General features: G+C 33.8%; 1 protein-coding gene and 1 long non-coding RNA gene across 2 annotated transcripts; one reads left to right on the top strand and one right to left on the bottom strand.

Annotated features, from left to right (window-relative positions):
• Positions 1-240: 240 nt before the first annotated feature.
• LOC141632196 (uncharacterized) lies at positions 241-2,149 on the bottom strand. Its single transcript, XM_074444763.1, has 2 exons — positions 811-2,149; positions 241-499 (listed from the first exon to the last, which is right to left on the bottom strand). Exons 1-2 carry the CDS (start codon positions 2,048-2,050, stop codon positions 486-488), a joined length of 1,254 nt encoding a protein of 417 aa, XP_074300864.1. The 5' UTR covers positions 2,051-2,149; the 3' UTR covers positions 241-485.
• Positions 2,150-8,087: 5,938 nt separating this feature from the next.
• LOC141644101 (uncharacterized) lies at positions 8,088-15,317 on the top strand. Its single transcript, XR_012543889.1, has 3 exons — positions 8,088-8,363; positions 10,982-11,089; positions 15,118-15,317. It is a non-coding gene; the product is annotated as an uncharacterized LOC141644101 (long non-coding RNA).
• Positions 15,318-25,290: the final 9,973 nt, after the last annotated feature.

Here is a 25,290-nt window from a genome sequence, read left to right as displayed (position 1 = left end):
CATATTTTACAAATCCCTTAACCAAACCAGGGACTTGAGTCTTGTTATGAATGAGAAAAACCCAAGTGTTCCTAGAGTGATCATCTAGAACAGTTAGAAAAGATTTAGCTCCAGTCATAGTTGGAATTTTATAAGGTCCCCAAACATCTACATGTATCAAATCAAAGCAGTCATGAGCATAAGATTTACTTCTAGGAAATGGAAGAATGTGATGTTTGGCAAGTACACATGATTCACAAAAAAAATCTTTTATTGCTATATCAGATGTTACATTCATATGCCTCAATTTATCAATGGAACCATGGCCAAGCCTATTATGAAGCAACTGTACATTAGTACTCTTGTTCTTTGAACTATTTACAGTATGAACAGTTTCCTGAACTAGGGAATTACACACTACATTATTTATTCCTATAGTTGATAATGAGAGTGACATCCTGAACTTGTAAAGGTCACCATATCTCTTAGCTGTGATCACCACTTCTCTATTTGAAGGGTCCTGAAATTTACAACCATTTGACAAAAAAATGGCAATCAAACCAGTAGCAGAAATAAATTTGCCAACAGAAAGCAAGTTCTGCCTGAAATCAGGTATATACAATACATTTCTCAAAGTAATCTTTGATGTCAACCTGACTGTTCCTGCTTTGTGAACAACTTTAACTGATCCATCAGGCAGAGATACATGAACAGGTTTTAACAGTCGCTTAATATCAGACAACAAACACAAATTGGAAACCATATGATCTGACGCTCCTGTATCAATGATCCAATCAAAACTGATAGGCAAAGAATTAACAGTAGACATACCTGCAAAATGGACAGAAGACTGCAGGGGTGTAATCTCAGGTGCTGATTTATCAGAAATAGCCTTAAGAACCTTAGCAGTGACTGAATCTACAATGCTTTGCACCATGTCTGGATAAACTTGATCAGTAGTAGCCTTCCCAGAGTTATGAGATACAATAGCAGAATGATCATCAATAGGTGTAACATCAACATACTCATCATCTTGATCAGAACAAGTGGTATAAGCATTGTTAGCTGATCTTGAGAAACCAGTGCCCTTTCCTTTACCCTTGTTCTTTCTAGCATTGAAAGCCTTGAACTTGTAACAACGCTCCTGAATATGACCCTTGATGTTGCAAAAAGTGCAGGTCTTGAGTTTGAAACAATCAGCAATGTCATGGCCCTTCCTCTCACAATGTGTACAAAATTCTGTTGATGCGTCTTTGAATCTCTTCTGCTGGGACTCATCAGTAGGAGCAGTATCAGAAATTCTCTTCTTGACATTGTAAGCAGCACCTTCAACCAAAGACTCAGAAGTACTATCATTGATGAGCTTCTGTTTCTCAATTTTCTGCAGCATCCCCAGAGCTCGGTTTATTGGAGGTAAGGGCTCCATGGACAACAAGGTGGTCTGAACCTGTTCATAACCAGAGTTCAACCCCATTAAAAGTTGTATCAACTTTGCTTGTGTCTCTCTATCAAGAAGACGCTTCATGATATTGCAGGTGCACTTAGACATGACCCCACACTTGCAAGTAGGCATAGGATCCATGTTATCAATGCCTTCCCAAAGTGACCTGATCTTGCTGTAATATTCCAGTAAAGAAAGATTCTCTTGAACCAGATTGCTCAAAGTCTTCTTCAGATCATAGAGCTCAAGAATGTTAAGTTGTCCAAAGCGCTCAACAATTTCAATCCATAAAGCTTTGGAAGAATCAGCATACTGCAAATTATCCCTTAGAGTCTTGGAAACTGAATTAAGAATCCAGCGAAGAACCAAGAGATCACATCTAACCCACTGATTAAACTTCTTGTCAGATGGATCAGGAACACTGCAATCCCCAGTAATGAATCCCACCTTGTTCTTTGAAACCAGTGCTTGAATCACATCTCGCTGCCATTGATGAAAGTTATTACCATCAAAGAGATAAGCAGTGAGTTGAAGATTGGGCTGATCATTTGGTGACAAGAAGAGTGGATCATCCAAAGGAGAATAGAAGGAATTCTGAGAAGAATCTTGTGTTTCTGTAACCTCAGGCATGTTTTAAGAAGAAGAATTGATAGAAAAAAAAAAAAGAAAGAAGATGAAGATTAATGCGGAAGCTTTGTGGTTTATGAGGATCGTTCAACAATGGCGATTGATACCATGTGAACCTTCAATATTGATGAAGATTATAGAGAGGGAAATGCAGAGAGAATTAAGAGAGGGAAAGTAAGAAATAGGTCATTTGATTAATATGAATCTCATACCCTCTTCAATACATGAGAGTTGGTATATATATAGCCAATGTATAGCTGCTAACTACTCCTAACAACCACTGCTGATGTGGATAACTGATTACTCTAACCGACTAACTGAATTGTAACAACCTAACAACCTGGTTAGTTACATAGTAGGTTAGATATTTATACATGTATGCTCATACATCCTGATGGTATACGAATTCCGGAAATGTTTAAGGATGTTGATTCTTCACTATACGATCCTAACAGGTACAGGTAGGTATTACGCATTTGTGTTTTTTGGGTATAGTCATGTTTGTAATAGAAATATTTTTAATAATTGGGCTTCAATCATAACCTTAAGGTTTTGGTTGAGTTGGTTCATTTATCATTGTATTAGAGCCAGTGTGACCGAAGGTCACGGTTCAAATCCTGGCAACCTCAAAAACTCCTCAAAAACACGAAGTGGAAACCCAGCACACGGTACGGGAGAGCCGGTGTACAATTAGCCACTCTTCAAGCCCAACGGGCATTTGAGTGAGGGGGCGTAATAGAAATATTTATAATAGTTGGGCTTCAACCATAACTTTAAGGTTTTGGTTTAGTTGGTTCATCTATCAGTTTGTACGTCATCGTTTTACATTTTTCGTCGTATAAGGAGTAAGAAACTCAAATTTTTTTTTTATACATCGTTTTACATTTTTCAAAACACTTAATTCTTAACACTTTTTATATTCATGCGTCAACATTTTAGATGATTTTTAAGAAAACAAAAGTATAAATCCCATTTTAAATAGTTTCGTATTGTAGACTATATGGAGTTAAAAATACGGTTCTGGGTATGATTTAGTCCTAACTTCGTTCCTCTTAACAACGATCCAATAATACTTATTCAATAAAATCTCGATGTAATAAGGAAACAACAAATGGTTTATCCGACTACACCATCATTATTGTTAAATCATTCAAATGGGCTGGCCTGGGCCTTACCCGAATAGAGGAGAGACAGACCACTCAATAACACAAGGGAGGTTCCATCCTAAAACCAATTGGCAATAGGATGAATAACCCCTTGATTATAAAGTGGTACAATCTCTCTTTCTCCTTCAGTGTGGAACACTCACATGTGGATAATATGGTATTCTTCACAGATATTGACGAATTTGAGGAGGAGATAGTGATAATCGAGTTTGAGCTAACTCATGCAGCTAGACGAATTTGTTAAATTAGACGTCTCATTAATGATCCAAACGATCATAGTAATGACGACAATAACACGAAGGTGACACCGGAATTGGCCGGGACTTATACGTCGTTGCCTCATAGGGGAATGCATCATAAAATGAGTGGGATGAAGAACATGAATGGTAAGGATGAGAAGATAAGGAAGAGTACTTTAAAGTTGGCATTGAACACTTTGCTTGAGGAAATTGGTGTTGAGGATGATGACACTATTGAGGTGACTTTGGTGCCTAGGTCTGGGACCGATGGCATTGTTATTACTGCTGTCAAAATCGAGTTTGCCTTTAACAGAGGGAATCGTTACTTGTCTAAAAGCATTTTTTTTTTCCAAAATGATAAAATTGAAACAGGGAAAATATTTTGAGGAATTCTTGATAATATTCTCCTTCTTCTTATGTACAATATATATACAACTTCCATTCCTTAAACTAAGGAATTTAAACACCTAATAAAAGACTAATGCTACTTCTACCCAACGCTTAACCTAAGGAATAGGAAACAAAGCATATTAAATATGTACATATCATTAAACGTATCTTCTCACTCCCCCTCAAGTTGGAGCCCTCGGTAAACCGAGTCCCAACTTGCTTTGACGGTAGTCATAGGCCGCGCCTCCTAAAGCTTTCGTAAAGATGTCCGCAATTTGCTCCTTGCTCCGTACATGACGTGCTTTCAGCGTTTTGTTCACCAAGTATTGTTGGACAAAATGACAATCAATTTCGATGTGTTTTGTCCGATCGTGAAAAACCGGGTTCCTCAGAATATGAAGTGCAGCTTCATTATCACAAAATAAATCGATAGGTTGTGTGTGAAAAACACCCAACGAGGCTAAAAAAGATTTTATCCGCCAAATTAACTCACTTGTTATACCAGCCATTGCACGATACTCCGACTCCCCTGTAGACCGAGCCACCGTCACTTGCTTCTTGGATCGCCATGAAATTAGTGCACCTCCCAAGGAAACAAAATACCCACTTAAAGACCTCCTTGTTAATGGGCAACACGCATAACTCGCGTCACAATATCCCTGCAATTGTAAATCCGAATTAGTATTTATGACGATTCCCTTACTCGGATTTCCCTTTAAATAACGAACAACTCTTATTGCACCATCCCAGTGTTCCTTTTGAGGTTCATGAACGAACTGAGATAGTACGTGGATAGCATACACGAGGTCTGGTCGTGTTATCGTCAAGTAGACCAGCCTCCCTACAACCCTTCGATACTTCATCACGTCTTTCAAGAACTCTCCTTTTGCCAGTGCTAAATTATGGTGTTGCTGAATTGGCGTGTAAACAGGCTTTGCGTGCTCCATTCCTGCCTCTTTAATGATGTCTATAACGTACTTTCTCTGATTAAGGAACAAAACAAGAGTAATGGGAGTGTTCTTTGAACATTCCTGTAAGGAACGAAGTTCAGTTCAAATTCTACCTAGAGCCGTAACATCAATCTCTTACCTATATTATCTCGAATCATAGTTAATTTTTCCAAAAAATTACCAATGAGTAATATCTTTTTTTTTTTGAAAAAGTCGCCAACCGGCCATGGCCTAGTCAGCCTTTACTGAGCTTCATCTCTATTTGTGAAGTTGACAGTGAGTTTTTTCGCCGGGTCCCCATATATTTACGTTAGATTCAGAAGCTTGTAGAAGCAATCAATTTGCTGTTTTTTTGCTGGTTTCTGCTTTAAGATTTTTGTTTTGTAAGTTGTTAGCTGCCATTCATTCACGAATCTTTTGTTTACTTGTCGCTCATCAAGACGAAGACAGTACGACGGTAGTCACACGGTATGACCCTAACATTTGATCTTTCCTTGGCATTCTCTAATCTCTATCTGATCTTATGGATTCATAGAAGATTGAAAAGTTGTATTAAACCTCCGCTTCATTAGTTATTATCATCAACCGAGTGAAAAATCGGTTATGGTGACGGAATTAGTTACATAAAGAAGCAGGTCCTGGCTTTTTTTGGGCGTAAAGCTGATTAAAATTATGTTTATGGGTAAGTCTAATAAGGTCTAGGTCTTGAATAAGTAAAAAAAAAAAACAAAAGTAAATAGAAAATGCAGACCATGGGCAAGAATGCGTTCCTCCCAGGACCTCCAAAACCACATTTCGGAACTCCTTTTTTTTTTGTCCACATGTCACTAATTGAGTGGAGGATGATTTTAATTAAAAGAAATCAAAAATATCAAAGTAAACTTTATTTTTTAAAATGTTTTAATTACAGTTTTACAAATAAGAAAATTTATATAGTTATACCAATGCTTTAACAATTTTGTGCTTTATAAATAGAGACCACTTTTGATATATTTTGGATTACATTTAGTTACTTCCTTTATTTGATACATGAAGGTATGTACAAAAAAAAATATGAAAATGCTAAAAAATAAATAACTTGCATATAAATTTAAATATGTATAAAATTATTGGGTCTAAATTTAATTTTTTTGATTATTTTTTATTTACACGGGGTATATTAAAGATTGAATAAGTGTTGTGTTAAAGTAGGTTAAGGTAGGTCTTGATAAAACATAAAAAATAAGAATTAGGGTTTTTACGTAGGTTTAGAAAAATAAATTAGGTTTAGAAAAATAAATTAATATTTTAATGTAGGAACTAGAACTGCAGGAACTACGTATAAAGATAGGCTAATACGGAACCAATGGCTCTGGATGTGTCCGCATGTACTCTAAAGTCTCTAACTGAAGCCCAATCGGAGAACTCGATAGGCGACCACTGTTGTCCACCAATGTTCGACATGGATAAGATCAAAGATTTCATATTCGAGGACTACCCGAGCCCCGTATTAAAAATACGGCGCCCGGCTCACGTAGTATTGAAGGATCCCGAATTTGTGCACGACTATAATCGTGCCGTAGGTATAATGCGTACGGGTCTTAACTCTTACGCCATTAGACCCACGTAATACTCCCTCCGTCCCGGTCATTTGTTGTCCTTTGGTTTTGGCACAAAGACCAAGGAAAGGGGAGGAAGCCAATTACTAAATGACAAGTGGAATAAATTGAGTATGAATGATCAAATTACTCATCAAATTCATTCTTAAAATAGAAAGGACAACAAATGACTGATACACCCCAAAATGGAAAAGGACAACAAATGACCGGGACAGAGGGAGTATATATCAACAAGCTAAAATACATTGTGCGTATTGTGACGATGCGTACCCTCAGCTTAATAATCCCGATAAGCGACTCGAAGTGCATAATAGTTGGTTGTTCACGTCGTTTTACATTTTTCGTCGTGTACGGAGTATGAAACTCAAAAATTTCTTTTTATACATCGTTTTACATTTTTCAAAACACTTAATTCTTAACACTTTTTATATTCATGCGTCAACATTTTAAATGATTTTTAAGAAAACAAAAGTATAAATCCCATTTTAAATAGGTTCGTATTGTACTACTATATGAAGTTAAAAATACGGTTCTGGGTAAGATTTAGTCATAACTTCGTTCCTCTTAACAACGATCCAATAATAAAATCTCGATGTAATAAGGAAACAAATGGTTTATCCGACTACACGTCTACACCATCATTATTGTTAAATCATTCAAATGGGCCTGGGCCTAGGCCTTACCCGAATGGAGGAGAGACAGGCCACTCAACAAAGGAGGTTCCATCCTAAAACCAATTGGCAATAGGATGAATAGCCCCTTGATTTATTATCGTTATCATCATTAGTTTTTGCTTGAGGTATTTTCATTTAAAATGAATGGTCGAAGATTATTTATACTCATCATGTCTGATGCCGATGAATAATAATGGAGGAGAATATAACAATAAGAGCTGGACTGGACTAACATAGATTAGCTGCAGCAAAAAGTATCAGTTCGTTGTCAACTTTCTTTTACCTTATTTCCTCCAATTCTTCCAGGCACAACACTGATTCTTGGAACATTTCCGACTTTCCGTAGCCGTAGGCTCAATTGTGAAGTTGACACTGAGTTTACTCGCCTGGTCCCTGTATATTTAAGATTGTTGTTCCATGTTACTTCTCCCTTTATAACAATTAATTGCTCTCTTTTCTGCTTTAAGATTGTTGTTTTCTCACTTTTGTCAGTACTAGGAGTAGGTTTTAGATATTAGATTACTATTATCTCTTCAATTTTACAAATTGTGTAGAGATCATTAGTTGAGTTAAATTTAGATTTTAGATCTACAATTTATATCTATCTAATCTATCTATCTATCTATCTATCTATATTAATAAAGGAAGCTTTTTTCGAGCAATATTAGAGTCTCCAACATGTATGAAACTCTAAGAGCTATCAAAATATATATAAAAAATAGATTACAATAATATGAAATAATACTCAACAAAAAGATCACGTTTGGAGGTGTTTGTATCAAAGATAAAAACAAATAAAATAGAATTTGGATAGAGATCATAACCTCCAAAATAAATAACTTGAGAACTACCTAATCTTTACTAGAGTTCTAAAAGGATCATGTTAATTAGTTGAGTTCTACATTAATTAACTCATTCATAGTGTGATTGTAGAGTCCAATTATAACTAAAATTTGCATTATATTACTCGGTGTCTTGCGTCGTTGCTCTATAAATATTGGTGTGCGTGGATTCCAAAATCATACTACTCTTACGGTCTTTCCATGCTATTCATTCTTTGATAATTTTCATTAACATGTTTATTTGTATTATTATAGTTTTGTTGGTCTTGGCTACAAATCATGCTACTTTTTCTATATTTTAATTTATTATTTTTATCTATCAATGATTATATGCTCCGTAATTTTTTTTCTTAATACTTGATGCATACACAATTTAATCATAATTTTATTCTTTTGGTAGGAGGTGGAGATCACGGGAGAGAATGAACAAGCATAGTTTTTACATTGCCGAAATATGGTAATCATCCTAAGAGATCGTCTTTGCTTGGTGTTGTTTAGGGCCCACATCTACATACTACAAAGTAAGATATAAGTACTGTGCATGCATGATATTGCGTCTTCACACCAATGGAAAGCGCAACTCGAGAAAGCATCGAACTTGATACATACCGATGGAGAGCACTAACCATAACGAAAAAGTATATATAATATTTCTTTGTTGATCATACAAATATAGCCAAAAAATTTGGTGGTTTACAATTCTTTCTGGATATATATTATATTGACGGGTATTAGTGATTAGTGAATCTATTATTTCTACAACTAACGTCTTATTATACAGGTACATAACTTGAGATCTTTTTATTTGTATTTTATCTCTTTTATTTAACATCATATATTAAATACGATCTTCTCATTCATGATATGTTTCAATAGAGCTCTTTAAATTCATGTATGTAATAGGAATTTTATCAATATAGAATTTGGTTTCTCTGTTTGCTATAAATACCCGAAAAATACCACTTCTCATTCCCTCCACAAAGGGAATATCATACATACCTTTGCTCCATTATTTGAGTTTTGTACGTTAATTTTTCACTGCTTTTCCTAAAAATTATTGTCCCTTAGTTTTGGCGTAAAGACCAAGAAAAGGGATAACATTGATAGAGACATCCTAATATTAAAATGATAACAATTGACTGAGATAGTCCAATACTCCATATGAAAAAGGACAACAAATAACCATAGAGTATTTTTCTTTTTTTTTTTTTTAATCCTCATTTTTTTATTGTTTTGCCTGCATCACTGCATGTATCATGGTTGTATGGAATTCATGAAGCTTATCGAACTAACACGGAAAGAATTTCTGTTCATTAGTGCATAGATATGATAGATAATGATATTATAATGAAAGTTTTTTTTTTACGTTATTATTTCCAATTTCATTCACCATTGTGTCCCTGTCCAACTTTGAAATTAGAAAGATAAACTACTTATATGCATGCATATGATATTTAATGTAATGACATGATTTTAAAAGGAAGCCATTGGAATTGTATTAGACATAATAAACTATTTTTATTTTTATTCATCTAACGGAGTATAAAATCTTAATTTTAAGACTTTTCTACTTGGAAAATGAGTTAAGCGTCGGTGTGTGCCACGTCTCAACGTCAACGCTCACCCTTTCACATGATAAATAGAGACCCACAAAATAATGGATCATACCATAGAATAAGTGGGACCCCATAATAAGGGTGCGTTTGAGAGGGTGTAAATCAAAAAAATTAAAATTGGCCACCCGATGACGCCGTATCATTATCCATATATAATTAGGTTTCTAAATTTGCCTTTTCCTTTTTGTTTTTTATTGTCTAAGAATGTGTAGTGCAAAACAACAAAAGTGATGAGCTTGACTCCAGAGTATTTGTTAGAGTTTGGCGTTAACAACAACAAATAATAGGAGAATTCCAATATTAATACAATACAAATAACTCATGTGCTTCATAATTCGTATTTCTGTAAGATAATCATGATATAAATAGATACGTAATTTTTTTGATTTCATACATAAATATGAGTGGTGGAACATAGTTTAGTGTTAGTGATTTTCACCCTACATAATAAACATTTAATTATATTTTCGTTATTGTATTACTGGAGTAGCCGACGATTAGGTGTTAAAATGGGACTAGATAAAAGCTTTTTTCCAATTAGAACCTAATTACTAGGTTGTATTGACTAGATTGTCCCCTAATGGGATATGTGAAGTTTTAAGATTCCTGACTCATGAGTATGTACTCCGTATTACACTTTGTAAGTTTCTGAAACAGGCTGAAATTCGACCATACTATAAATTCACAATGTACGAGTTAGTATTACTAAGATTATATAATACGGAGTACTTATTATGCATTAAAAATTAACTTTAATTATTCATCGTTCATGAAAAAAAATGCATTTTGAGCATTGTTCAATCAACATGGAGTTAGATTTTGAGTTGAATCTTTTCATTGAGTAGGACTTCAGGTTGGGTTGGTTTGAGTTATAATACTACTCACCTATTGTACTAGGCAGCAAGATTTGAGGTTGTGGTTTTCTATAATGTGACGTTCATCAGATGGTTATAAAACATTTATAAAACAAATTATTACAAGTGGCCCGTGCATCGCACGGGCATTAAATCTAGTCTATATTAATAAAGGAAGCTTTTTTCGAGCGATTATATAGAGTCCAACGTTTTTGAAAGACTTTAATTAAAATAATACAATGTAACATGTGATTAGTTATATAATATGCGATTATATTATTGTTATTACGAATATGTATGCTAGCAGGAGATAAAACATGGCTTAGATAAAATAAAACTCTACCACTAACATCACAGGAATCCTATTTGCATAAGATAACTATTCTACCAAATTAACACTCTATTTTTGTATATATATATATATATATATCCCTACGAATTATCACCAATATTACGTTTTACTATAATTTTATTTACCCAAGTTACGTTTTACTATGATTTTAATTTTTATATAGTATTCTTGTGGCTAATAAATGTGTGTCTTTACATTATTGTAATATTATTTTTATCATTATTTGGATCTAATTGTGGCAAATTATTTGCAGGTTTGATGATTGCTTCATATACGGATCAGAGTAGTTATTATCATTACTTGGATCCAATCGTGCAAAGTTAATGGCTTTTTAATTTGATGATCAAATATGATTTATGAGGTATTTCTAAAATTTACTTTTCACGCATTTATTTAGTTATTTATTATCATGTAATATAGTTTCGGTACCTTTTAACGGGATCGTTAATAATTTATTGTTTTAATCAGCTTAAAGATTATGGACTATGAATGTTTATCTTCCAACAAATATTTAGGCGTTATTTTAAGTTCTCTTTATTGATTGAATGAATTAAAGTGTTTAGACCGACACAATAAAATCTCAAAGGTGTTTAAGGTAGACAAGTAGAGATATTGTGATAACACAAGAGATGATAATCGTAGACAAAAATATGACAATGTGTATAGGTAATATAATGAGTAGGGAAGCCAAAAATTCAACATTTAAGAAAAAAAGTGATATGCTAAATTAGTAGAATGTATTAATTATTAATAGGTATAAAGATGAGAGGAAACTAGCTAAAAAGGTTATTACATTTACATTCCTTTGTCACATTAAAATTTGTCATTTTAGGTACCATTTAATTAAATTGTATAGATTTATTTATTTATAGATGAGTGAATGAAATCAATGCCATGTAACTATAAATTGATAATCCACGTCACATTAAAATTTTCATGTTACATTTAATTAAATTTGTCATTTTAAGTACCCCTTTAATTAGATTGTATAGATTATAGATGAGATTTTAGGGCCGCCGCATGCATGAAACTTCATAGTGAAAAGAGTTGCATATTCAACTAATAAAAAGTTGCTTAAGGTAATATTTTTAAATTATGTGAGTATGTATCATCCTCCTGCAATTTGAAAACACAAAAATAATAAAAAATAAGATTCTAATTAATTCAATATACAATAAAGAAAAAAAGTAAAAAAATATTCTAGTTATCTATGTAACTTTACATACCAATTTTTGGAATAAAATGGAAATTTTGATTGTTATATAATGGTGAGGGGAAAGCAAAAAGATCATCATTAAATAAAAGTAATAAAGTTAAATAAATAGGGTAAATTGATGACTAAAGTTATGAGAGAGAGATAAAAAATTTGAATCAATTTTTTTTTAATTTATTTTGTATGTTTGAGACTTTATATTTTTAAATTTTTTTTACTAATAAGCATGTGACACATGATAATAAAAAATGAATTTTTTTATGACACATGGCTTAGTGAGATGACTTACTGAAATATTTAGTTTTGCCTTTTTATAATATTGTACTTTACATACCAATTTTTCAAATAACATGGAAATTATGATTATTGTTATATAATGGTGAGGGGAAAGCAAAAAGATCATCATTAAGAAGATAATAAAGTTAAATAAATAGGGTAAATTGATAATCAAAGTTATGGAAGGGAGATAAAAGGTTTGCATTATTTTTTTTTGTTTTTTTTTTTGTTTGCAACTTATATTTTTAATTTTTTTTAAAAAAATTATGAATGAGGTGAAATATAAGGTATTGTTTGTCATGTTGAACTCAAAGCTGGTAAGAATAGAAACTATACATATATGAAAATTAAAGGGTTAAACAAATAAAAAAAAATGGAAAAATAAAACAATAGGTGAAAGTAGTAACTTACAACATAACAATAAAGCGTTCACATCAAAGAAGAGCATGACATTGAATCCTATAAAAGACAACAAAATAAAGAGGTTAGACTTAATTTACTAATAGAAATGTTAAAAAACCATAAAAAAAATCAATACCAAGATATACACAAAAGATATGTAATTTCACTTAAAGAGATGAACTATATATATAAAAAAAAATGTTATAACATTCATTAAGATTAAGAATTCAAGAGTAAGATGAAAGGTTGAAATTAGGTTACGAACTTACAATGAATGAGAGAAGAGGAAAAACAAAAGTGGAGTAAATGCATAATATAACATCTTGAATGTATTATTATTATTATTATTAGAACTTAATTAGACATGAAATATTATAGCATATTAGGAGGTTTTTTAGAGTTGTCACATCATACTACTCAAGTTAGTCTTTTAATGGTATATATTTCAAGCTAGTCATTTAACTATATTGTATAGATAGAAATATATTTCAACGCGGATATCGGCAATCCAAAGTAATTTTGGCAAAAAAAATTGGGAAAGATGATATTTTGAAAATTGTATATGTAGTTGATTCATATGTGGGTGGAGTAAAAGAACATGGGATTACTAATCCGATTTTGTTATTTTTTTTTAAAGAAGGAAAAAAGAGTGGATTAAAAAATAATTTATTGCTAGGTGACTTTTAGTCGATGTCTACGTGACATTTATAATCCTAGGTGGCTTTTAGTCGATGTCTACGTGACATTTAATACGTGTTTCAAATATCCTTTTAATAAAATTTTATAGATTAGAGTGACACGCGGATTAAGATGTGACATTGCAAATGCATACGCGGCTTTTCTTTATCCTACGTGGCATTGTCTGCGTGACCTTTTGAGGCTAGCCTTTTAATAAGATTTTATAGACTAGTTTTGGAGCCCGTGAAAATCACGGGATCGTTAATAATTGACTGTGTTTAAGTGTTTAATTTGTGAATAACTTATATGGAGTAGTCCCTTTTGGAATATGTGTCCTCCGACAATAATGCGATCACAACTGTCGATCATGATGATCACATATTTAAGTCTCATTTTAAGAATACATGTGGGAAGTAATATTTTACTGTCAACTGGTCCACACATATCGGTAATGATTGGCTGACTAGAGTTTGACATTACGTCGTGATGCGGCGGTGGTGATCATTGATCCCCTTAGGTCATACCTAAAGGGTAACACTCTTAATTGATTATTTAATTGATCGTATGACGATACGGATTAATTAAATTACTTAAAATTGACGGACGATTTTGGAAGTAATATTTACGTATCTCATTATAATTTGATTAAATAAGATACGGTCTAAGTGATCGAATTGTTTTATTACTTAGATGAAATTGTCATTTTTTAAACAATTAAATTTGAATGAATAATTTATTATAAATACAAGATGTTGTGATTTATAATTGGTAAATCATTTTGGTACAAGTAATTATGAATTACTAAGTCGATTTTGTACATGACGTATTTTTATTAATGCGTTGACTTTTAATATGTTAAAAATGCATAACAATTTTACATGACTTGTGACATGTGATAAATTGACATAGATAAAATGGACCGAAATAGAGGGTGCATTAGGTTAAATATTGTGTTGATTGCTAGCCATGCAAACCTTGTTTTTGTGAAGAGCACCTTGATCATGCATTGGCCAACACCACCCCACCCCACCCGGTTTTGTCATAGAGCACCTTGATGTGGGACAACCCTCACAACCCTCACATGTGGGACTTGGGGTTCTTCACACCCTCTCACATGTGAGGCCCACTTTTCACACAGACTGGACAAATTCAACAACGGGCCTGGGCCGCACCCAAACGGAGGAGAAAGAGTCCACATACAACAGGCTCAAGAGGGTTCCACTCTAAAACCAATTGGTAATAGAGCGAATAGCCTCTTGCCTTATAAAGTGGTAATTCTTCTTCTCTTTTATCAATGTGGGACAACCCTCACATTTGGGACTTGGGTTTCTTCAAAACTCAAAAATTTCTTTTTACACATCGTTTTACATTTTTCAAAATACTGTAATTGAAAAATATTTATTTACCTAATTTCAAATGAGGAGTGCTAGAGCGCGCAACACTGGGTGTTACCGAGTCTCGGTAACACCCTAATAGAAAAAACTAAAAAAATTAAGAAGTAGTTTTAGTTTTTCGCCAAAATCGTAGGGATAAAACCGTAATTCACAATTAATTATTATTGATAAATTAATAATCAATAATCAATAATCAATAATCAATAATCAATAATCAATAAAAGATACTAATTAAAACTAAACTATATCTAATATTGTAAAACAATACATATCAATTATCATAACACACATCTTCATCTTCCTCTAATCATAGGTTTATACCAATTAACAGAAAAAAGAAATAGGTAACACAATTTAGAATTATTGAAGGTTTTACTTATACAGAAAAAAAGAAATAGGTAACACAGTTTGAGCTAACTCGTGCAGGCGAATTTGTGAAATTCGACGTCTACATTAATGATCCAATCGATCATAGTAATTAATGATGACAATAACACGAAGTTGACACCGGAATTGGCCGGGACTTATACGTCGTTGCCTCATTGGAGAAAGCATAAGAGTGGGAAGAATGATGAGAAGAAGATAAGGAAGAGTTATTTGAAGTTGGTATTGAACACTTTGCTTGATGGTGGTGAGGAAGATGACAGTATTGAGGTGACTTTTGTCCCTTGCCTAGGTCTGGGACCGATGGCAATTAATTGCTCTCTTTTCTGCTTTAAGATTGTTGTTTTCTCACTTTTGTCAATTCTTCTATACTCTACTTGTCGTTTATGGTTGCAATATAGTAGCCCTGATAACAACCACCTAATTTACCGATTTTTAACCTATATTTTGTCTCTTATTCTATCTAATCAATAAGTCGTATTAGCTTTAGTGACCCATTTTAATTTTATATCGTTTACATTAGTGGATTAGTTTTAAATGAAGTTGCTTGTTGCTCTTGTATTTTTGTCTTTATAAGTTCAAATCGAGTGGGGACCGAGTGAATAAAAAGTGGGTTAAACGTGAATAGAATAAGAATGCGTTGAATCAAGCCCAACTTTGGCATATTAAGCTGGCACCACAAAAGTTTTGAGAGGATTTAGTACTTTGGCATATTAGCAGGAGACGAAGACAAGACAGAGGGCAAATTGTGTGGAGATCATTTAGATCTTAGGGCATAAGCTAATATATAAACCTATCTACCTACAAGGCTACAAACCTCATCCCAATAATAGATAAATCTTTACCAGGTTAATAAAGTGGCCCACATTATTATTCCTCCCCTCAAAAACTCTCTCTCTACAAACCATCATACAATTTAGTAACCCTTCTTAATAACAAACCTCAACAGTGTCTAACAATAGAAGGTTTGTAGACAAACCTCAAAAATAGAGGACATGTCATCTTACTAACCTTTGACAAACCTTCTATTGCTAGTGCCCTTAGATTATCTTAGAGTACTTTTATCTGTTCATTTAGATCTTAGATTACTTTTATCTATAAGAATATATTGGGTCCAATACAATTTATGTGGACACACTATTAAACCGGTTGTATTTGTTAGCTATCATTTAAGTATAGCCCAATATAGCGATTCATTAGTAGAGAGAACCCTAAGGAGAGTGTGTGTGCTAAAAGGCTATACTTAAATGATGCAAATGTGAGACAGACCACTTAACAACACAAGGGAGGTTCCATCCTAAAACCAATTGGCAATAGGAGGAATAGCCCCTTGGTTATAAAGTGGAACAATCTTTTTTTCTCCTTTGATGTGGGACACTCACATGTGGGTTAACATGAGATTTTTCAGATGAAATCTTAACCCTTGATAGAAAGTAGACCCTCCATTTCTTTTAGAAAATGGAGAGAATCCTAATTATAAATAAACCTGCTCTCCGTCAGTTATATCATCATCAATGGAGTGAAAAATTGGTTACACAAAGTAGCAAGGTAAATTGGAAAGTTAAGGAATTTATTATACTCCGTAGATAATTAGGTATAATGTCCTGCCTGCAATGTACCAAAAAAAAAATAAAAAAAAATAATTAGGTAGTATGTCCTGCCTTTTTTTTCGCTTGGTGTTTAATAAGGTGCCACGTCAGTGCAATATACTCAAGGTTTTCGGTTAAACTATTCGAGTGGTACAAATTACAAAATGGTGACACCTACATTTTGTGTCTAAGAGAGTAGGACCATCCCCAAGCAAGAGGTTAATTGTTAGGTTATGACCTTACTTGGTCAAACTAATCACCAATTAACCAAAAAATTATGGTCACCTTTGGAGAGGAGGTCAATTTGTGACTTTTGGTGGAATAAATTGACCCAACTCATGACGACCTATAGGTGACGATATGTGATTGGTTGATAATATTAATAATTAATAAAATATTGCATATATGAAAAGGTGATATAATGTGGAGAGATGTAATTGATTGGAAAGTGAAAAATAATTGAGTTGATGACCTAGGTCGTGACCTTCTGCTTAGGAGGGTGAAAGTAAGTCAAGATAAATAAAGTGGGATTAAGAGTAAAACCGAGCCGCAACCTAATTAGTGCAATCTTTGCTTAGGGATGGTCTTATAATTTTTTTTTTTTTTTTACAAGTACTCTAATAATTTTGATTTTTAATTTCAATATCATTTATATGAATCTATTACTCCCTATCTAATACCTACCGTCTTTTATATATTGGGCTCAATAGTCTGAATTCTACGGTCACAATAAAATCAGGCGCGTTAAAAGCTTGTTATGGAAAAATGTTGACCATTTTAAGATAAAAAGTACTCTCTCAATTATTTGTATATATATTCTATTTTATGGTGTCTTAGTCAATTATTTAGCTTTTTATTTTAGAAATGTTTTTAAATGAACAATTTAATCGTTCACACTCAATTTGATCTGCTTTTAATTCAATAATTGGTTCTCTTCTCTTTCTTTGTTCTTTGTGCTAAAACAAAAGATCGGGAAGTGAGTAATCATTGTCTGATAATAAATAGGAATTTGTGGATAATTACTCTTTATGAAAATAATTATACTCCTTTTTTTAATTTGTTATTTATAATTTATATCCGTCATAAGAGAGACAAACTGTATTTCTCGCACAAGTGACAAGTGCAAAAATTAAGCTAGCGTTTAACCACTTAACACCAAACTATACACTATAAATACCTAAAGAATTCTCTTATTTACTTATCTCATGCAAGATTACATTTACGTACGTAAGAAACTAAAATGGCTTCACTATTGTCTCCTTCAACCATCAATAATCTCACCATTCCCCAAAATCCTCAATTAATTTCCAATAATTTTCACCTACGCTCGAAAAAATCAATAATTTCATGCAAAAAACACAACAATAACAATGAAAACCCTAATAAAACACCCATATTGGACCGACGAAACATGCTCATTGGCCTAGGGGGATTATACGGGTCGACCATACCACTAACCACCGAGTCCCCGGCCAATGCGGACCCAATGGCTCTGGACGTGTACAGATGTACTCTAACCGATGCCCAATGGGATAACTCGGTAGGCGACCATTGTTGTCCACCAAAGTTCCCAGATAAAATCAATGAGTTCAGTTTAGAGGACTACCCGTGCATATTAAAAATACGGCGCCCGGCCCACGTAGTATCGAAGGACCCCGAATATGTGCACGACTATAATCGTGCCATAAGCAAGGGCGGATCCAGGAATCAAAAGTATGGTGGGCTAGATTTTAACATTACACTTGATGATCGAAAAATTTTGAGTTTTAAAAAGCATTAGAAGGCTTGAAGTTGATAATTTAATACGGAGCAGATACTTACGACCGATTTAAATAAGGTCTACTGATTAACGTATCCACCTGTAGCAACTATAAACACGGATTTCATTAGAGTACTTAACCATCGACTTAGAAATAACAACCAACATCAATCCTTCATCAAAAAGTATAAATGTTGTAATCCGTAAAATATTACTAATTTAGTAAGAGGCGGACTCTTACGAGACTTACTCATTAACAAATACTTTTCAAAATTAATTTAATACTCTTTCCGCCCTAATTAATAGCTATCATCTATGTATGATATAGTCATTGAAAAAAGCCAAATAAATAACTATTAACTGGAACGGCGAGGAATTGAGATTGAAAATAGCTTGGATTTGGGGCTAAAATATGCACACTTTTGTATATTTAAGCTACTTGAAAGAAGAAAATAATCTATAAGAAACAAAATAAAAAGAAAAACAGAATGTATACCTATTAACTTAGAATGATTTTTTTGGTCTAAACCATCCGGTAATCCGAACCACATTGGGCTGACTAATCCGGATTTCGGGGCGTGTCCAAGGATTACGGTATTTAAACCCCTCCCAATTGCAGTTGTGGGGGATCGATCCGTAGACCTCCCTACCAAGCACAGTCCCATGCTACCACTGCGCCAACCAACGATTGGTTATTAACTTAGAATGATAGAAGTGTGTTTTGTGCGAGGTAAACTTTTAATTAGAGGTATTTAGGAAAGTTGGTGTAAATTAAGGTAAAAATAATAAAGCATAAGAGAAAATGTTAATGGGAAGGATTGAACCCTGGCAAAGTGGCAAGGCGCGCAACACAAAATTACAAAAGAGAAGAAACCACTAGACTCAACTGAATAGGCTGTATTAAGTTGGAAGAACATGTATATATTCTTTTCCTAGAAACAGGTTGGACTATGCAGGAGAAGGAGGAGGAGATCCTAGTGATCGAGTTTGAGTTATGTCATGCTGATGACGAATTTGTGAAATTCGACGTCTACATTAATGGAACTTTTTGCTTAAATGGGGTTCAAACGCAAACTATTTAACAAAATAGGGCGGCTTTCAAACTATTTACCAAAAATGGGTCCACGTCATCATTTCCGCGTTTTTTTTTTTAAGAAATTCACCATATCTCGCTACAGAGGGCAAAAATGCAGCGATTGCTTTCATATTAAGCTACTTGACATGCTACTTCCGTTGTCTCCGTTCTCCTTGCTCCGAGTACCAAATAATTAAATACCACCACCATTCTCTTCTTCTCACTTCCCTTATCAAATCCACATTGTTGACGAAGACACCAAGGTGACACCGGAGATGGCCGGGTCTTATACGGCGTTGCCTCATAGGGGAATGCAGCATAAGATGATGAATGGTAAGGATGAGGTGAAAAGGAAGTGTACTTTAAAGTTGGCATTGAACACGTTTCTTAAGGAAATTGGTGTTGAGGATGTTGACGTTATTGAAGTTGCTTTGGTGCCTAGGTCCGGGACCAAATGCCTTGATATTACTGCTGTCAAAATCGACTTTATCTCCGAGTGAGGGAATTGATATTTGTCTAAGAAAGTCATGGTTGCAAATCTCCAAGTTTATGCTATCGTCAGTTGTCATGTGAGAGGTACTTACGTGCATGGGGGGGTTTAATAATTTGAAATGTAAAACGGACTAAGTCTTAATGCATGTACTTCTTTTCAGTTTTTAATGAATGTAAAATACCAAGTTTTTAGTAAAATTTTCGAACTTTTTTTTCAAATTTACGTTATGAAATTACTCGTTTACCCTCGCTGAAATTTTTGTCTCCTAACGGGAAATACTGGCTTCGCCACTGAGCGTTGTTGGTGAACTTTATACGGTGATTTGGAAATTGAGACAAGTCAGGCAGCATTTAAAAAACAGTTGAAACAGTCACCAAGGTTCACATTAATTATAACAGGCATAGGAAATATTACAACAGAATAATCTAATGCAGAGGCCGAATATCGTGGAGTTGCTAATGCTGTGGCCGAAACAAGTTGGCTCCGAAATTTATTGCTTGAGCTTAAGGTTCCCATTTCACGAGCTACTATTGTTTATTGTGATAATATTTCCGCTGTTTATCTAGCTGGCAACCCCGTACAACATCAGCGCACGAAGCATATTGAGCTTGACATACATTTTGTGCGCGAAAAGGTTCAAGTTGGTCTTGTTCGAGTCCTTCATGTTCCTGCTGAATATCAGTACGCTGATATATTTACCAAAGGACTCCCACGCTTTCTCTTTAATCGGTTTCGATCCAGCTTGAGCGTCCGGCCTCCTCCCACTCCAACTGCGGGGTGTATTAGTGTGAATATATCTTTAGATTATTCTGTTGTATCCGTAAATATAGCAACTGTATAATATCGTATCATATCCTGTAACCATATAATATCTTGTACCTATTATATATAGTGAATGGAAAACCAATCACCGAGTTAGGGGATTACATCATAACAGGAAACACAACTGAGCCGCATGCGCCACCAATTTTCCAAATAAATTTGAGCAATCCGGTAAGGGACGAAGCTCGGGTCAAATTCTACATAGAGCCGAAACATCAATCTTACCTATATTCTCTCGAATTGTAGTTAATTTTTCCAAAAAAATAATAAGTAATATATTTTTTTTCTGAGAAACTCGCCCGGGCTATAGCCTAACCAGCCTGTACCGAGCTTCATCTCTATTTCCCGTAGCACAGCCGTGCTCATTTGGGAAGTTGACAGTGAGTTTTTTCGCCCGGTCCCCATATATTTACGTTAGATTCAGAAGCTTGTAGAAGCAATCAATTTGCTGTTTTTTTCTGCTTTGTGCTTTAAGATTTTTGTTTTGTAAGTTGTTAGCTGCCATTCATTCACGAGTCTTTTGTTTACTTGTCGCTCAAGACGAAGACAGTACGACGGTAGTCACAAGTCATACGTACGGTACAACCCTAACATTTAATTTAGAAGTTATTATGACGAGCGTTTTTGTAGATGTTAGTTGAGGAGATCTTTGAAAAGTTGTATTAAACCTCCGCTTCGTTAGTTATTATCATCAACGGAGTGAAAAATCGGTTTAGTGAGAGAATTAGTTACACAAAGAAGCATGTCCTCGCTTTTTTTTGGGCGTAATGGGTGCTACTAAAGCGATTATGATATTAACGGGATTTGAACGTAAATTATGATCCTCACTTCTCATAAATTTACCAATTAATTTAAACTAGTTGACATGTGTTCTGATCCAAGTTTTAAATATATGGCTTGTTATTGTAGTAAAAAAAATCCATTTGTTTGGTTAAGCTCATTACGAATTTACCTTGTGCAAGCACTTGAATTGATTCCATTGACTATTAGAGGACAAACAATAATAACTCTTTATAAAAGAAGAAAAAAGAATGATAATATGATCAACTCGTGCAAATTGATCGTGTAATGGCTTAACATGTGACCTCGCAGACGGGTTAACCCGTCAGATCAGATCTTGTGATAATAAACTTTTGGGTCGGGATGGATAGAGTCGGTTCAATTCATGTTTCTGCCAATTTGGGTCCTTATTCGCAAGGTTGACTTGTCAATCAAATGAAACAACTTAGCATTGAAGTTGCTCTAATAAGCGGGTTAGATTTTGCACAAGGTCAAACCATTCGAGTGGTAGAAAATGGTGACACCTACTACATATCCCGTCTAATAAGAGTAAATTAACAATTACTCCCTTTTATAAACCACTTTTCTAAAATAACACCCTTATGAAAACTTTTTAATAATTTACTCTCATAAAATGTTCTCAGGTCAAAAATTGCACCCAAATTGAGATTCCGGTGAAAAATCTTTTTTTATGACCGTTTTACCCTTATGTTCATATCTTCTTCCTTATCAAATTTATTGCTTCCCCTTGCTCCCCTGCTACTTCGTTGGATTGACAACCAACCCCCAAAAAATTCAATTTACAAATCGTTTACCATTTACATCCCTCATTATCACCATCCATTTACCATCATCACCATCATCAAAGCTTCAACGGCCATTTTCGTTCTCAAACTCGTTCACCATTAATTCCACCATACACAACCTCCCTGACTCCGTTTCGCGAACCCAGATCCACCACCACCACCGTGCTCATAATTCACTCCACCTGAGAGCAGCAACTCGTCTTTGTCGCACTATCCAACCTCCATTACCAATTCAACCATCAATCAATCGAGGTGCTAATAAATTTCACCGTCCAACCGAGCAGCATCCTGCAACAAAATAAAGGGATCAATAACCAGTTGTTAATAAAAAACCACAGAAATACTGAAGGAAACCAACATTCAAAATCAATCTCAATTAGCTAAATTCGATATCATCCTCTCAACAGTAGTAACCCTTCCCAAATAATAATCAGTAAATACTAAATCCTGCGACTAAACTACTTCACTTATCTGCTAATAGCAAGTATAGATCAACAAACTGATATAATAAATGACCCGTGCAATCCGAACAATTATAACAATTACCTTCATGATAACTAGTGTAGTTCCCGTGCTATAGCACGGTACTTTTTAGATTTCTTTTATAAAGAGACATTGTCAATTAAATTTTTTGCATAAATGAAGTGTACTTTTAATTTAATGTTATAATTTATTAAATATAATATTAATAAGAGTAGAAAAAAAAAAGTTTACTACCATAAGAAGACATTTTAAGTTAAGTTATTTTATTACTATTAAAAATAACACAATAATTTTATACCGTTGCATACAACTAATTTATGACATTAATAGTACACTTATAAAGTTAGTTGTATAATCTTTTTAAAACGCGTATTAACCTTAAAATAAAAAGCGGTAAAAACAATATTCCGCGCATCTAAAAAGACGATTTACGAATTATTAAAATAATATTTTCACCTTTTTATTTCTAATAAAAAATACACAATTGGTTTTGGTTATAGTGTAGCTCATCTTGGCTAAGGAGTCCCGACGGAGGCATCCATGCCTCGGCGTAGGCATTAGACTCCGGCGTGGGTCAGGTTCTGGTTATTGTGTAGCTCATCTTGTGATAAGACGGATTTAGTACAATATATGAGAGTCGATTTGGGTTAGTATTTGCGGAATAAGTGGATTTTTTAGAAGTGAAATTGGATAAATTCCCATGTAATGTTGTTAATTGCAATTTGGAATAATTTGAGTAGAATTATGGGTTGAATGAGTGAAGATAGTGTTTTGGGTTGGAATAAGACGATTTGGGCTAGCATGCATGAAGAAGTCCAAACAACAATCACATATGTAGTGTAATGGGCCAACATCTCTAAGACAAGGAATCATCACATGGCCTTGTCCCTCATGGTCCAAACATCAACAAGAATTGAAGAAGGCAAATTTACGCAACAGCGTTTTTGGCCAGGGATGCATGCGGGTCGCATGTACATCAGCCAGTTCAAGACAAGTTTCGTACTTTGAGTCCGTTATTTCCTAATTTCAGCAATCCCCTTATTATGATTATTATTATTATTAGTTATTACTCTGTATTAGGTTAAGTATTGAATCCTTCATTATTATTCATATTATCAAATAAGCATTGTAATTTGGGGAGACTTTTAAAAACCCTAATTATTTTAGATCTACTATGAGGAACTAATTCCTCCCTTCTTGGTTCAAGACATTGAAGCACTTATTATTCAACTGTGAGTTTGAAAGTTCTAATCTTTGTCTTGACTATTGTTAATTGCTTTGTTCGTATTCTTATGAATGTTGTCTTACGATTGCTAGATGCGCAACTAGTTTATCTAATTCATCATTCTATTGTTATTAGAGTTAATTGAATAGGATTTATTGATTACTCTATACTTGTAACAACTAGGTATTAATATTGAACGGGATTCGTTGATATTAGTATTTAGGAGCAATTAACATATATCTAAAGTACAACTGGATTGTATGTGCTTATTTATCCCTTGTCGAATTCTCTATTCATTATTGCTGCTGTTAGATTAAACCTTGAACTGGATTGTTGAGGTTGTTTAATAGTTAGGGCTAGTTAAGAACGGGATACGTTTTAATTAGCTAATCTTACGGAGAATTGGAATTTCATAATTCACGATAAGGTAGTCAAGATAATTAATTAGAACCATCTTACAATGATCAATTGGTATTAAGTTGCGGATTTGTGCTTGACCCAAGATCTTTTTAAATTATCTGAGTTCATCTATCTCATTATTTGCTTAATCTTAGTTCTTTAGTTAATCAAACAAATCAACCCCCCTAAACTGGTTACTTTACTCTACATTATCGTACACTTTAATTGACTTAGTCCTTCCTTGTGGGTTCGACCCTTACTTTCGCTATATTACTGTTTTAGTAGTTTAGTAAGTAAGTGATTATAAATTTACATTTGATAGGCATACGACAAGTTCAAGACAAGTTTCGTACTTTGAGTCCGTTATTTCCTAATTTCAGCAATCCCCTTATTATGATTATTATTATTATTAGTTATTACTCCGTATTAGGTTAAGTATTGAATCCTTCATTATTAATCAGATTATCATTCAAGCTTTGTATTATTGGAAAGACTATTATCAAGAACCCTAATTTATTATTCTAGATCTATTATGAGGAACTAATTCCTCCCTTTCTTGGTTCAAGACATTGAAGCTCTTATTATTCAGTTGTGAGTTTGAAAGTTCTAATCTTTGTCTTGACTATTGTTAATTGCTTCGTTCTCTATCTTATGAATGTTGTCTTATGATTTCTAGGTGCGCAACTAGTTGTCTAATTCATCGTTCTATTGTTATTAGAGTAATTGAATAGGATTTATTGGTTACTCTATATTTGTAACAATTAGGGATTAATATTGAACGGGA

The sequence above is a fragment of the Silene latifolia genome, chromosome 2 (genome assembly GCF_048544455.1).
Source record: "Silene latifolia isolate original U9 population chromosome 2, ASM4854445v1, whole genome shotgun sequence".
Lineage (NCBI taxonomy): Eukaryota > Viridiplantae > Streptophyta > Magnoliopsida > Caryophyllales > Caryophyllaceae > Silene > Silene latifolia.
Note: the sequence above shows the minus strand (reverse complement) of the source record. Positions and strands in the feature narration are given on the sequence as shown.